This window comes from Planococcus citri, chromosome 4 (genome assembly GCF_950023065.1).
Source record: "Planococcus citri chromosome 4, ihPlaCitr1.1, whole genome shotgun sequence".
Classification (NCBI taxonomy): domain Eukaryota; kingdom Metazoa; phylum Arthropoda; class Insecta; order Hemiptera; family Pseudococcidae; genus Planococcus; species Planococcus citri.
Window position 1 is genome coordinate 50,792,626 of NC_088680.1, and position 13,306 is coordinate 50,805,931.

Sequence of the window (13,306 nt, forward strand, 5' to 3'; positions counted from 1 at the left end):
TACCTACTTACGTAGTATTGCAAACTGCAACGTTTATGTAAAACAACTTAACAAGATGCTTAGGTAATTTTTCTACTTTCAAAGAATAGATAATGAATATGAACGAATTACGTCTAATTATTGCAATTGTCCGACTGATCTCGTAGCTTTCTCACCTTCAACTTCGAAAAAACTAATGATGGATGTGAAATTCGAAAACTCTGTAGGCTGTATTGTAAAAAAGTCGGCAACAATACGTAATCAGTGTTTGAAGTTTGAACAAAAAAGAACGAATCTGCGCCGATACTTCATTGTTATGTTCCATGAACGATGCGAGTATAGACTATAGACCATCTCACAAATCGTTCGTTCGTGGACGATTCACGGCGTTAGATTATATGTAATAATAAACTTAATAAGTGCCTGTAAAATATGCGTCTTGTACTGATTTTATTTTGGAATAATGTGATACATTGGAATCAAATTATTTGTGCTCGTTAGTTGTATTTTTTGAATAAGTATTACTTAACTTTTTTTTATGTACAATTAAAAAGATTTCGAAATGCGAAAATTGGTGGTATTCTTGTGCGTTTTTTTATTTTGTTCTATTTTTCGCGCCTTTTCGATTGCTATTGGTTTTCCTTTAAATTATACCGCCGGAGGTGTTTGGCCTAAACCTGTGAAATACATTAGTAACAGTACCTATATGGTATTGAGGCCGGATAGTTTTAATTTTAAGGTGCGTAATGCGTATGGTATTGAAATCTTTTCCATAATTTATTGATTTTAAAAAAAATAATGCATGGTTCATCGTAATTATCAAAAATATTTACCTAAACTTGTTTGAATATGTATCTACTTTTGTTTACCGAGTGGTAAACTTTATTTCACATTGAACGCTCCTATATTTTAAAAAAAAATTGTTGTGGGACCATTTAATTTTTTTTTCCCATTATGATGTCTAAGATTGCTTTTGTAGCCTACTAGGTACCTATTTAGCTCATGCATTATAATTGTAATTAGGTAGGTTAGGTACGTACTAAGCTACGTAGGTACCTAAAATGAGAGATTTTCATTTCAGGTTGAGCGTTACGACTGTGATATTATTCAAGAGGCTATCAGAAGATATTACCGTTTAATATTTGACGCTGATATCAATCAACAAACGTTTACGTCTACTGATGGATACAATAACAGTTCACGAACAGATGGTACTTCATCAATCGTGTACTTGGATACTCTGCATATTCACCTGATGACGTCATGCAAAATGTTTCCGTCAGATTCCATGGATGAAAAATGTAAGTAAGTCTTATTTGAATTCCACAAATACAAGCTTTTGGAATCGTCCGTATTTATTCCAAGTCCATGAAAAGTTTTGAGTAGTTCTGTAGTTTCTAGAAGATTTACCAAAGTTGTTTCCTCAAAGGCAGGGTGTCTTAACAGTCCTGCAAGTCGTGCATGTCCTGATTTTGTCCTCTAGTTAATGAAACCATCTCATGAGTCTTGACTGATATTCTTGATCTAGCAAACGTTGTTCTTCAAAAAATATAATTTTATTTTTCTAATTTTTTTTTAATGGTACAATTTATATTCCTTATTGATTTTTTTTTCATTTTTTCATTTTTTTTAGACGAGCTGCTGTTGAAGACCGATGGATCCGAAAGCAACAGTTCACTAATCGCTCAGAGTGTTTGGGGTGTATTACGAGGCTTGGAAACTTTCTCGCAAATTGTAGTTCCAATAAATGGAAACAGAGTAAGGAACTTTGAATTGAACCAATTTCAGTATTTATTTTTCGTAATTCCATATCTAATCAATTTTGTAAAATAATGATGATTTCCTGTTTTATGTGGTACCTATAGTTCGCTGTACGAACAACAAGTATCGTGGATTTTCCTCGATTTCCTCATCGTGGCTTACTCATCGATACATCTCGTCATTATTTACCCGTCAAAACGATTATGAATATACTTGAGGCGATGTCTTACTCAAAACTGAACGTTTTGCATTGGCATATCGTCGATGACCAAAGTTTTCCTTTCCAGAGCAACACGTTTCCTGATTTAAGGTCTGTATGGTAACAAATATGTAGGTGTAGGTACCTACATGACTTATTTAATTTGAATACAGTTGGTTAATTAAACAATAAATGTGTCTGTGTAATATGTAGTGATAAAGGTTCCTACGACCGATACCGTGCAATTTATTCGCAAGTCGACGTCAGAAGGGTAATCGAACACGCACGTCTCAGAGGTATACGTGTGATACCAGAATTCGACTCGCCAGGTATTTTGAATATTGAATAAAAATGCAGGTATTTCGTTAGTTCAAACAAATTTGTATTTTTTGAATTGAAATAGGTCATACGTTATCCTGGGGTAAAGGAATTCCTGGCCTTTTAACGCAATGTAATCACTCATATCCTCAGCCATACGGTCCCATTGATCCGACCAACGAAAACAATTACGTGATTTTACGGAGATTGTTTAAAGAAATACACGAGGTGTTTCCGGATAAGTATTTACATTTAGGAGGCGACGAAGTTGATTTTGGATGCTGGTAAATTTCAACCTTTTATTTTTTTGTAAAATAATAATTATTATTTCAAATTTTTCTATTTGAAAAAAAAAAAAAAAAATGTAAACACTTTTTTGAATGCTTCTAGGACTTTCTTTCTGACTTTTGGAAAAAATGACAGGAATTTTCAATTTTCAATTTAGATTATTTTATTACTCAATGTTCTGTTTTTTTTTACAGGAAGAGCAACGAAAATATAAGTAAATATATGGAAATAAACAACATCTCGAGTTACGAGCAGCTTGATGCGTATTACATTGACAGATTGCTAAACATAACGAACGAAATAAAGGCGAAAGCGATAGTTTGGGAAGAGGTATTCGATAACAACGTTCCTTTACGTAAAGACACCATTATTCAAGTTTGGAGATACGCTAATCATCCCGAATTATATTACAAGAAATTGTTCAACGTAAGTTGAATAAGCCAATTTACTAAGTACATAACGTACCATAGATTTCAGCTCGTAGTCTCAGCGATGACGATCGAATTATTCATTTTGGTCGTTCATTGCAGGTTACTGATGACGGCTACCCTGCATTACTATCCGGATGTTGGTATTTAGATAGTTTAGCAAATGGAGGCGATTGGGAGAAATTCTACAAATGCGATCCTTTGGCTTTCAATGGAACTGAAGAGCAGAAACGTTTAGTTCTAGGAGGTGAAGCTTGTATGTGGGGTGAGGTCGTAGATGAGACCAATGTGCAACAGAGAATTTGGCCTAGAGCGTGTGCTGCTGCCGAAGTACTCTGGTCCGGTAATGGGAGTACTTTTGCCGATGCTGCGGAAAGAATCGAAGAACATGTTTGTAGACTGAAAAAAAGAGGTATTCCAGCACAGCCTCCGAATGGACCTGCTTTTTGTCCTTATACTGTGATGTAATATGATACCTGGCAGGGCATCGATTTTTGAATGTGAGGGAACCAACTGTCTTTACATCATTTTCAACTGTACGTAATAAGGGTTGTACGTATTGTGAATTTTATTCGTGATCTTCTCAAGTGAGCAGATATGGCATTTTAATTTGGATTTTAGTAAAACGTATCTTTGTTGCAAACATCAACCTGCCTACCTAATAATAAAATACCAAAATAAACTAGTTTCAATTTTTGAATAATTTATTGTTCTCCAGGGAAACGTAAAAAAACTTGATCTGAGTGACTGTGTATCGATTTCTGGTCTTGCAAATAAAATCTCCTTCGTAAGCAAAGGCCTCTTAAGGTCACTGACCTACCATGTCTAGCCTCTCGAGGTTGTCAGAGTGCCTGCTCGGCTGCCCAAGGCCGTCTGTCTGGCCTCTTAAGGTCATTAACCCGGGTGTTTGGACTCTCAAGGTCACTGACCTTTCTGTCTATCCTCGCAGGGTCGTCTGTCTGTCTGTCGATCTGGCCTCCTAATGTCATTGACCTGAGGGACCAGCCTGTCAAGATCACCAACCTAACTCTCCAGCTCCCCAAGGTCATATGTCCGCCTGTCTGGCCTCTCAAGTTCATTGACCTGTCAGTATGGCTTCCCAAGATTGCCTTGTCTGTCTGCCTGCATGTATGTCCCTCTTGAGGTCATTGGCGCGACTAATTGACCTCTAAAGGTCGTTGACCAGACGTGGTGTCATCTTAAGGTCATTGACCCCGGCTGACTGATCACATTAATGTCACTGACCTGTTTGTCGCCTGTCTGGCTTCTAAAGGGTCATTAACTCGTCCGTCTGATCTCTCATGATCAGTCTGGCATCTTAAGGTCATTGAACCATGTGTCTGGACTTTCAAGGTCACTGCTTTACCGGGATAGCTTCTCAAGGTTGTCTGTCTGCCTGTCTTACTTTTTCACTTTTTCTGGAATTTACAAATTGGTTGAAAATTTACTTTTGAACTCTCGTTCATTTTTGGCTTTTGCGAAACGATCTTAAAATTCCTGAAGAAATTTGGAAAATCACTGGAGGCTGCGGAATGGTCCAAGTTTAGTAGTTGTTGATGTGAGGGAGTTGAATTGAGGGAATTATTCACATTGGTTCACTTTTTTCAAAAAAAAAATATTTCATGAAAAAATTTAAAAATTGATTTTAAAATAAGTAGGTACATTTTTTGAGTTTTTTAAATTTTCAAAAATTCGCTAAAAATCCAAAAAATAACCTAAGCTCTTGAAATTCTGTTTTGTGGGGTTTCAGGACTAGTGGAGTGGCAAATGAAAAAAAAATGGCATTTGATGAAAGAAGCGTGAATTTTGGTATGATGAATTTTGGGGCCAAAATGAAGTTTTTAAGACCGGGAGCCATTCCGGCTCCCCCCTCCTTCGAGGGGGGGTGGACCCTGCAATTTTGAAATAATTCCTGTCGATCGAGTTATGGTCAGAAATCAAGTATTATGGTGTCCGCTGTTAGGTATTGATCAGCACTTTCTATTTTCACCATTGAAGCTATCGTCCCCCCTCTCACCCTGGCGTGGGGCTCAGCCCCCTAAATTGTGGATCTGGAAGACGTTGAGACTCGGAAATGTAATTTTGTGAAGATATCCTTTGAAAAGTGTACAAATAATTTTGGTTGTTCATTTTTTGGTTTCCTCCTCCCTCTGCCCCCTGTGGCACCTCAAAACTTGAAAAACGCGCAAAATTGCCGTTTTAATGCTAAAACATAGTGGAAATGGTGAGCTAAATGCTAATTCTTCTAGAAACTGATGAGAAACATTTTTTGAAAGCAGTAAATAACGCAAAAAATGTTGAATCCCCCCTTTACGCGCCCCCATCAATCCCTAATTACAAAAAATATCCTACTGGTCAAAATTCCTCCAGAATTGAAATATTAAGCCAGTTACTGTTCAATATTGATTGATGTGTTTCTCTAAAAGTGTCGGAGTCATCGCATACCTCCCACCCATTCAAGGGGGCAGACCCCTAAAATGTGGAGGCAATGAAAAACCCACCTATGGAACTGAAATTCGGTAAATGTGTACTTCTCTGGTCATGGTAATATATTTAATGGTCCATTTCATCGATTACATTCCTCACCTCGCCCCGCCCCTCCCCTTTATATACCATTATACAAAATTTGATCAAACAGTGACCCCTCCTGCTTAATCAGAGTTATTTTATTTGTATTTTACTCGTATAAATACTTACCGAATACCTACTATCCAAATTGAACTTCATTGAACTGAAAGAAAAAATACAAAAATCTAAAATATTTACAATATCACATTCCCATATTTATTTTACAGACACGCGAGGCTCTCATCATCATAAATTAACGATTTATTTTCCATTCTTAGAAAATCATAAATACGAGTAGCTTAGATAAAATTATAAAATATAATCAACTTACGACTTTTTCAACATGGATTGTATTTCAGCTAATGTCTTACCTTTGGTTTCAGGTAAAAAGAAGTACACGATTAATAAACCGACCAAACAAGCCAGAGAAAACACCACGTAGTTCAGATACATTCCGTATTTCAAAACCACTTCCATGAAGAAAATAGTGAACACAAAATTCGTCGTCGAGTTCAACCCTATGCAAATATTTATGCCGAGAACTTTGTAACTCGGCGGAAAAATTTCAGAACGAACTGCGAGTACCATCGGATACGTACCTATGGAGTAAGTGACAAAAAATAACACAACTAAGGCGAACACAATCCACGAAAAATGTGATATTTCTACGTGGAATTGTTGCTGTAGCAAAAACATGACAGCTATGATGCCATTTACGATGGTTTCCATGAATAAACTAACTATTAGTAGAGGTCTTCTACCGCATCTTTCGACCAAAGCAGCTGATATGAAACCGCTGCACATGGGAATAATGCAAAGTAACATTCCAAAATGGTACGAAGATACGACTCCTGTATCTGGAACTATGTAATTTGCGAATGCGACCATGGTGGTCATCAAAATGGACGCGACGATTCCCAGCAGTAATGATATGCAGTAGCTTTTGTAGACTTCGGGTTTCTTGAAATTGATGAAGAATTCTGAGTAATCGGTTACTTTTTCGATGGTGGAAATTTCTTGTAATTCGTTTTCAATTTGTTTCTCTTCTTTTGCTCTGAGCCAGCCGAGAACTTTGGAAGCTTCGGCTAATTTGCCTTGTTCTGCGAGGTAGTAAGGTGATTCGACCATGAAATACGCGAGTAACACGTGAAATACTGCTAGCGTTGTTGTGATTAGAGATGTTTCTTCGAAAGTGAAATAATAGGCTAAGATGTATTGCAGTAAGATGCCTCCAGCGTAAAATGCGGCGTTTAGAGTGAGGAAAATTCCTCGAACGTGTTTCGAGGTGATTTCACCCTGGTATATGATTCCAAAACCGTCATAGGTTCCGATGCCAAATCCCATCAAGCATCTGCAAAAATTATTCGATGAGTTTTTGGATTGGTTGGGGGTGATTGGGATGGTGAGACGAAGGATAGGGAGCCTCTATTTTGAAAAAAGAACGGAATTTTTCGTTTTAAACTACCTACTCTAAGTCATCATCAAACTATCTGTCGAAAAGTCCCCCCCCCCCAAAAAATACACAAATATTAATAAATACCTACACATATTCACTTAGCTAATACATTCGTTTAATCACCGTGCAATGTAAACTGCAGTAACTGATTTGTAAATTATCTGCATTAGGCTGGCGATCACCATCAAGAAAGACGCCAAAGTTAACGGAGGTTTCCGACCGTATTTTCCCATTACGAGCAAATTCACGATTGGAGCACTTAATCTGCCTATGTGCATCAGTGATGCAACCATTGTGCATTCTTCGTCAGTGAATCCGTGACCTTGTTTGGATTGGAAAAAGCTCATGTGTGAAGCAGCCCATGCGTACGCTGTGCCCATATGCAGAAGCACAATGTAGGCTGAAATGAAATTCGTGTTTCAAGGTTAAGCACTTTGAGTTAGGTACGTTTCAAGTTCAATAAATTGTTGATAACGCTGTAATGGAGTATTTTAACCAACTATTATTTGTAGACTAGGTAATTGTTTTGACTAGAGAAATTACAATTGTGATTATTGATTGATTAAGCACGTATTATTTTTTCAGATGCATACAAATAAGGTGAAAGGTTTAAGATGGTACTTACTCGAGAGCATAGCTAAAGTCTGCCTCAAAATGCTGCGTCCGAACATCTTGACTGATGACTGGTAATTAAGTTATTGTGATAAGTATTCCGAAAATATTTTCAACTCACTTTTAAATTTTGGTAAAAAACATGTAAATATTTCAACGATTCACGCAATGTCACTCGAATCACCATTATTTATAGAATAAGTAACTCGCCCGGAGTCAGAAACTTTTTGAATCCGAAGAAAACAATTAATTTATTGTAACGGATCGTCGACGATGGTGATTGTGAAAAATGTTATGCTTCGAGTGTGTTGATATTGGGTATCATTTTTGCAAACTTGGCTTATATGAATAAATACATGTGTAGAGATTAGATATGCGAATTAACGAGCACCCATCTGATTCGAAGCCTCAACGCTACTTGTATCACTCCTAAAATTTTTATTCATTACCTGAGCGGACGATTTTCGAAATTTAATCACGTGAAGTTACGATAGAGTCGAACAAGTTGCATAGCTTAATGTAGTTAAGGAGCACTGGTTTATTGTGTATGCGATCAAAATCCGCCTCCGATGTGAACGTGATCGCGATTTTTAGAAAATCGATTTTTGAATGATAAACTTTTGAACATCCAAAATTAATTATTTTCGACGATTCACTTTTTTTATTCATTAAAAAAATATATATACGGGGGGTGTCTGGTGAGAGGGTGTTAAAACTTCAGATTTGGTTTGGATATAACCGGGTACGACTTGTAAAGAATCTTAGATGAACAAGTAGCCTATCTTTAAAATTTAAGGGGCAACCGAGCTTTGGAAAAAAAATCGAGAAAAACGTATTTTTGACCTTGGAAATGGGTATTAAGTACTTTAGAACAGCGGTGGCAGCCTAGATTTCGCCTGGGTGTAGCGAAACCGGGGTTGGTTGAAAGAAAAAAGTGTCGGATTTTTCTGGGTGTAGCAAAAATTTTTGAGGTTCTCTTAAACTGATTGAAAAACAACAAAAAAGAGAGATTTTTCACTGTTTATCAACTTTTACCACAAAAATTGTGTCTGTGTAGGTAGCCAACTAGCGAAAAACGAACAAAACGAATGTTATTGCTAAAAACTTGAGTTATAACAATGTAAAATAGGAGACACATTTTTTATGAGTGTAGTGATTTTTTTCTGGGTGTAGCGAACTGTTTTTCTTGGTGTAGCGAGCTGCTTCTGGGTGTAGCAAGTTGCTACACTCGCTATACAAAGGCTGCTACCGCTGCTTTAGAAAATAAACAAGTTTTGTTATTATGAATTTTTGCCTAACTTTAAAATTTAAGGGACTAGAAATATTTTTAAAGAAAAAATTGAGAAAAACCTATTTTTGACCTTGGAAATGGGTAGGACTTTGGAAAATAAACAAATTTTGTCATTATGAATTTTTGCCCAATTTTGAAATTGAAGGGGTTAAATATATTTTTTTCTTTCAAAACATTTCTAGCCCCTTCAATTTCAATGTAGGGTAAAAATTCATATTGACAAAATTTGTTTATTTTCAAAAGTCCTACCCATTTCTAAGGTCAAAAATACGTTTTTTTTCGAGTTTTTTTTTAAAGCTCGGTTGCCCCGAATTTCAAAGATGGGCAACTTGTCCATCTAACGTTTTTTTTTTCAAGTCGTACCCGGTTATATTCAAACCTGAAGTTTTGACATCCACTCACCAGACACTCTTTAAAGGACTGATCCAAATAATAATAAATTCAATCAATTTATTCTGTAAAAATGATGAAAATTAGTCCGGGATATAATACCAACTCCCTCGAACCGAATTTCATCATTTCAGAGTGGATCATCGATTTCCTCCAAATTTTGAAATTTTTTCAGAAGGCGCAGAAATGAATTGGATTATTCTTCACCTATTTGAAACGAGTTCATCCACATCACATTTGAATCGATTTTCAGACGGACATCTTGAATGTGTTTTTTTAACTGGCATAAAAAAAGTTCCTCCATAAAATCAAAAATTTTGTATTCAAAGGGAAAATTTTGAAATTTACACGAATGATTACAACTTGTCTGAGACCAGCATCTCGGGTCCCAATTTCACCATTTCGAGCTATTTGGAGTTTTCCGTGTGATTTTCTATTTTTCCAAAATTTTAAATTTTAATTCAGAAGTTGTGGAAATTAATTTGGGCAGCTAAACATTGAGTTTTGACTTACCTGGACCCGATTTACGAGTTTATAGACTTTCAGAAGCCAGACAGACGGGTCAATGACCTTTATATATGGCCGCACAGGAAGCCAGGCAGGTTGTTTTATAACCGTTAAAGATCAGACAGGAAGTCAGACGGACGGGTCAATAACCGCTGAGGTTACACAGGAAGCTAGATGACCTTTAGAGACTACGCAGGATGCAGACAGATGGGTCAATGGCCTTAAAAGACCAGACAGGAAGCTTGACAACCTCAAGAAGCTAGCGACCGACGGGTTGATGACCTTTAGAGGCCGCACAGGAAGTCAGACAGGTTGTTCTATAACCTTTAGAGACCAGACCGGAAGCCAGACGGATGGGTCAATAACCGCTGAGGCCAGGCAGGAAGCCAGATGACCTTGAGAACCCACACAGACAGATCTATGACCTATAGAGACTACACAGGATGGCAGACATATGGGTCAATGACCTTAAGAGACCAGACAGGAAGTCTGACGACCTTAAGAAGCTAGGCAGATGGGTTGATGACCTTAAGAGGCCGGACCCAGTAGTCAAACAACCTTGAGAAGCCAGTCAAACGGGTCAGTGACCGTTGGAGACAACGCAGGGTGCCAGACAGGTGGGTCAATGACCTTGAGAGGCCAGACAGCCGGGTAAATGACCTTCAGAGACCAGACAGGATGTCAGAAGGGCGGGTTAATGACCTTTAGAGGTCAGACAGAAAGCCAAATGACCTTGAAAAGCCATACTCAATACTCATGGGTCAATATCAATAATCTCAAGATGCCAGACACTCCTGGCTGTGCGGTCAACAAATTATCGATTTAAATTTTTCGGTCAGTCAGAAAAATTGGCAAAGGGGAATTTCCGATGTTTTCTGGAAATTTTGATGGCGTCTCATATAATTTATGTTTCTACATGTCCCCTGATGCGAAGAGATTTTCGTATGAAGCGAGTCAAATTACCCCAATCTAGACTAAGTAGGCGATCGTTTTACTCAAGCTTTCAGTTTTTAGGTTTTTTCTTCAGAATTTTACCTAATTAAAATTTTATTGAAGTTGAAATCTGAAAATTTAAGCGAAATACTTACCTAGTGCTAATTTTAAGCAATTTTTCAAAAATCTTGCTAGGATTTTTTTGTTTTTTTAAAAACAATTTTCCTTTATGATAAATTAATCAAAAATGACCTTTTATCTGCATTAATAAAGGGTAACAGGTTTTTCAAATTTGTATCTCAAGATCCACTATTCAATTGTCGAAGACATCAACGAAAGATATATCTACCTGAGATATATTAAAACACATTTTCTAACTTCGTGATTTTTTTTTCAACGTTATAGGAAGTATACTTTTTACGTCATAAATGAACAGTTAGTTACTTTCATGCCAAATGAACAGAACCCACAAACGAGTATCACGAATAAACTTTCTTCTATATACATTACATATTATTGTGTCGCAGATAGGATACCTCTGTCTACGACGACGAAGAATCAAAAGTTGGTTATTTTATTTAAATTAAAAGACCTTATTATCTAGATCGTTGTACGTACAAAATGACGAAGTGTTTGATAATCATCGCCAAGGAAGATGAAGACGCTGTGACACTCGACATAACACTGTAATCGTTGTCTGCAGTCGCGCAGATTAATAATAATTTCACTTGGCTCTTGATTATGTTTAACTTTGTGGGATGGAAACCGATAGATTAGAATGAAATTTGGGTTAATGTGCGAACTACGTACGCTATTGCGAATTTAGGTACATAAGTTTAAAGCAGACTGTTGTACATTATTGCGATCGAGTTCATTGAAATTGGCTGGTTATTTTCAACTCGTAAACGTCGTAGAAATTGAGCACTTCATTCTTGGTCGTTTTCGTTTTCATGTTTTAGCTATCTTTTATTACGCATAATTATTAGGTGAACTGTTACGTGCCTACATTTCCGAAGTCGAGTAGGTACACGTCTTGTCATTTATGGAGGTTTTTTTGCACTGATAGTAAATAAACAAAGTACCTACTTGAAAAAGGCACAAAAATCACGTCGAGAAGGCATCGAAATGTCGTCGAGGCTTCAAAATTCACATCCTTGAGTTCCCTACGCTAATATGAGTACTTGAGTAATCTTTATTATAGGTAGGTATTCGATCACGGGCAGTTTCGTTCTTTGACGTATGTGCTGAATATTGATATTGTACTCGTGCTTACATATTTAATTCCTATAAAAGATTTATGCAGAATAGTGAAAATGGCTGTAAAAATCATAACTTTTGGAAGAACCAGGATATCCCCTTCCTCACCTATCCTTTTTGAAGTAGGAATTTTTCTCAACGCTTCTGTGGAGGAATTAAAGATGGATTAGAGGGGGGAGGGTTTTTTTCTTCAATTATTCATTGAGTTTTTGCATGAAAATCTTGCTTGTCTTAAACAAAATTACCAAAGTCTTCTTTTTTTTGCCAAATTTATAAAAAACTCTACTTTCTTGTAAAAAAAAACTGTGGATTGTGACCAAATTCAGCAGAGAGCTTCATTTACAGTTGAAAGTTACTCACAAAAATGTTTAGCTCCGGAACTGAAACCCAATTAATGTACCTACCGAGATTGAACAAAAAAATGTTTTCTAAAAATCTCTTTTGCAGGTTTTGATCGTCGAAAAATTTCGAATTTCAGCAACTAGGAAATAGGGGAGTATTTCAACTGACTGAAAATTTCAAGAGATGAGGTTTATTTTTCAATTTTTGGCGAATTTTAAAAAATTCAAATTTGGGCCAAAAATGGGAAAAGATCAAAATTTTACCAAATTGACTTGGAATGCTGAAATTTAGTTTGTGCTCTATTTTCGACCTCCTGAGTTGATTACTGATAGTTTCGAACCGTTCTGGAGTCTTTCGTGAATTTTGATTTTTCCCACTTTTTTTCAAAAATGATCATTGGTGAAAATTTTGGATTTAAATCGACTCAAAAACATTTGAAAATTTACTAAATCGTTTGAAAGGGTCATGTACGTATAATATGGTAAATACCAGTTTATAGGTGCTGAATTTCATTTTCACCTACTTACAGCGTTTTTTCGGAATCCGGAGGACCAGAAAATCCGCTGGAGGCTCCAGAACGGATTGAAAATATTTCATTTACCATTTTTGGGCCGGATATAAATTTTGAAAAATGAGCCAAAAATCAAAAAATGAATTTCAACACCTGAAATTTTGGCTAACGCCTTCTTTCAAAAAGAGGCGAGGAAAACATTTCTAAAAATTTTTTTCAAATTCTTTTCAATTTTTCTCAACTTTGGGGAGCACTTTACAAAACACCCACATGGTTTGGGGTTGGGGAAAAGGGGTATTCAGAGAGACTCTGACTCATGAATTAAAAATATTTGCTTGGAGATCTCCATATGAGGGGTATTGGTTAAGAAAACGATGAAGTATTTTTTTTTTTTTTTTTTTGTGTTGAACTTTGAATTTCGTTAAATTTTTACTTTGGCTTGTAATTGAAAATTTTTCACCTCAAA

General features: G+C 36.5%; 2 protein-coding genes across 6 annotated transcripts in view; one reads left to right on the forward strand and one right to left on the reverse strand.

The window, feature by feature from the left end:
* LOC135842416 (beta-hexosaminidase subunit beta-like) overlaps positions 1–3,676 on the forward strand; it is a 41,576-nt gene extending 37,900 nt beyond the window's left edge. For 4 of the 5 annotated variants that reach the window (XM_065359867.1, XM_065359868.1, XM_065359866.1 and 1 more), the window contains 7 exons: positions 1,061–1,280; positions 1,613–1,737; positions 1,845–2,050; positions 2,153–2,268; positions 2,343–2,541; positions 2,740–2,971; positions 3,076–3,676. In XM_065359867.1, coding sequence (XP_065215939.1) covers positions 1,235–1,280; positions 1,613–1,737; positions 1,845–2,050; positions 2,153–2,268; positions 2,343–2,541; positions 2,740–2,971; positions 3,076–3,441 — 1,290 coding nt within the window. In that variant the 5' untranslated portion in view covers positions 1,061–1,234 and the 3' untranslated portion in view covers positions 3,442–3,676. Of the gene's footprint in view, positions 1–326; positions 719–1,060; positions 1,281–1,612; positions 1,738–1,844; positions 2,051–2,152; positions 2,269–2,342; positions 2,542–2,739; positions 2,972–3,075 lie in introns of those variants that run through there. The other variant, XM_065359865.1, reaches the window with a different exon arrangement.
* Positions 3,677–5,734: 2,058 nt separating this feature from the next.
* LOC135842421 (facilitated trehalose transporter Tret1-like) lies at positions 5,735–7,956 on the reverse strand. Its single transcript, XM_065359875.1, has 3 exons — positions 7,623–7,956; positions 7,121–7,397; positions 5,735–6,892 (listed from the first exon to the last, which is right to left on the reverse strand). Exons 1-3 carry the CDS (start codon positions 7,666–7,668, stop codon positions 5,869–5,871), a joined length of 1,347 nt encoding a protein of 448 aa, XP_065215947.1. The 5' UTR covers positions 7,669–7,956; the 3' UTR covers positions 5,735–5,868.
* Between the last annotated feature and the right edge of the window lie 5,350 nt (positions 7,957–13,306).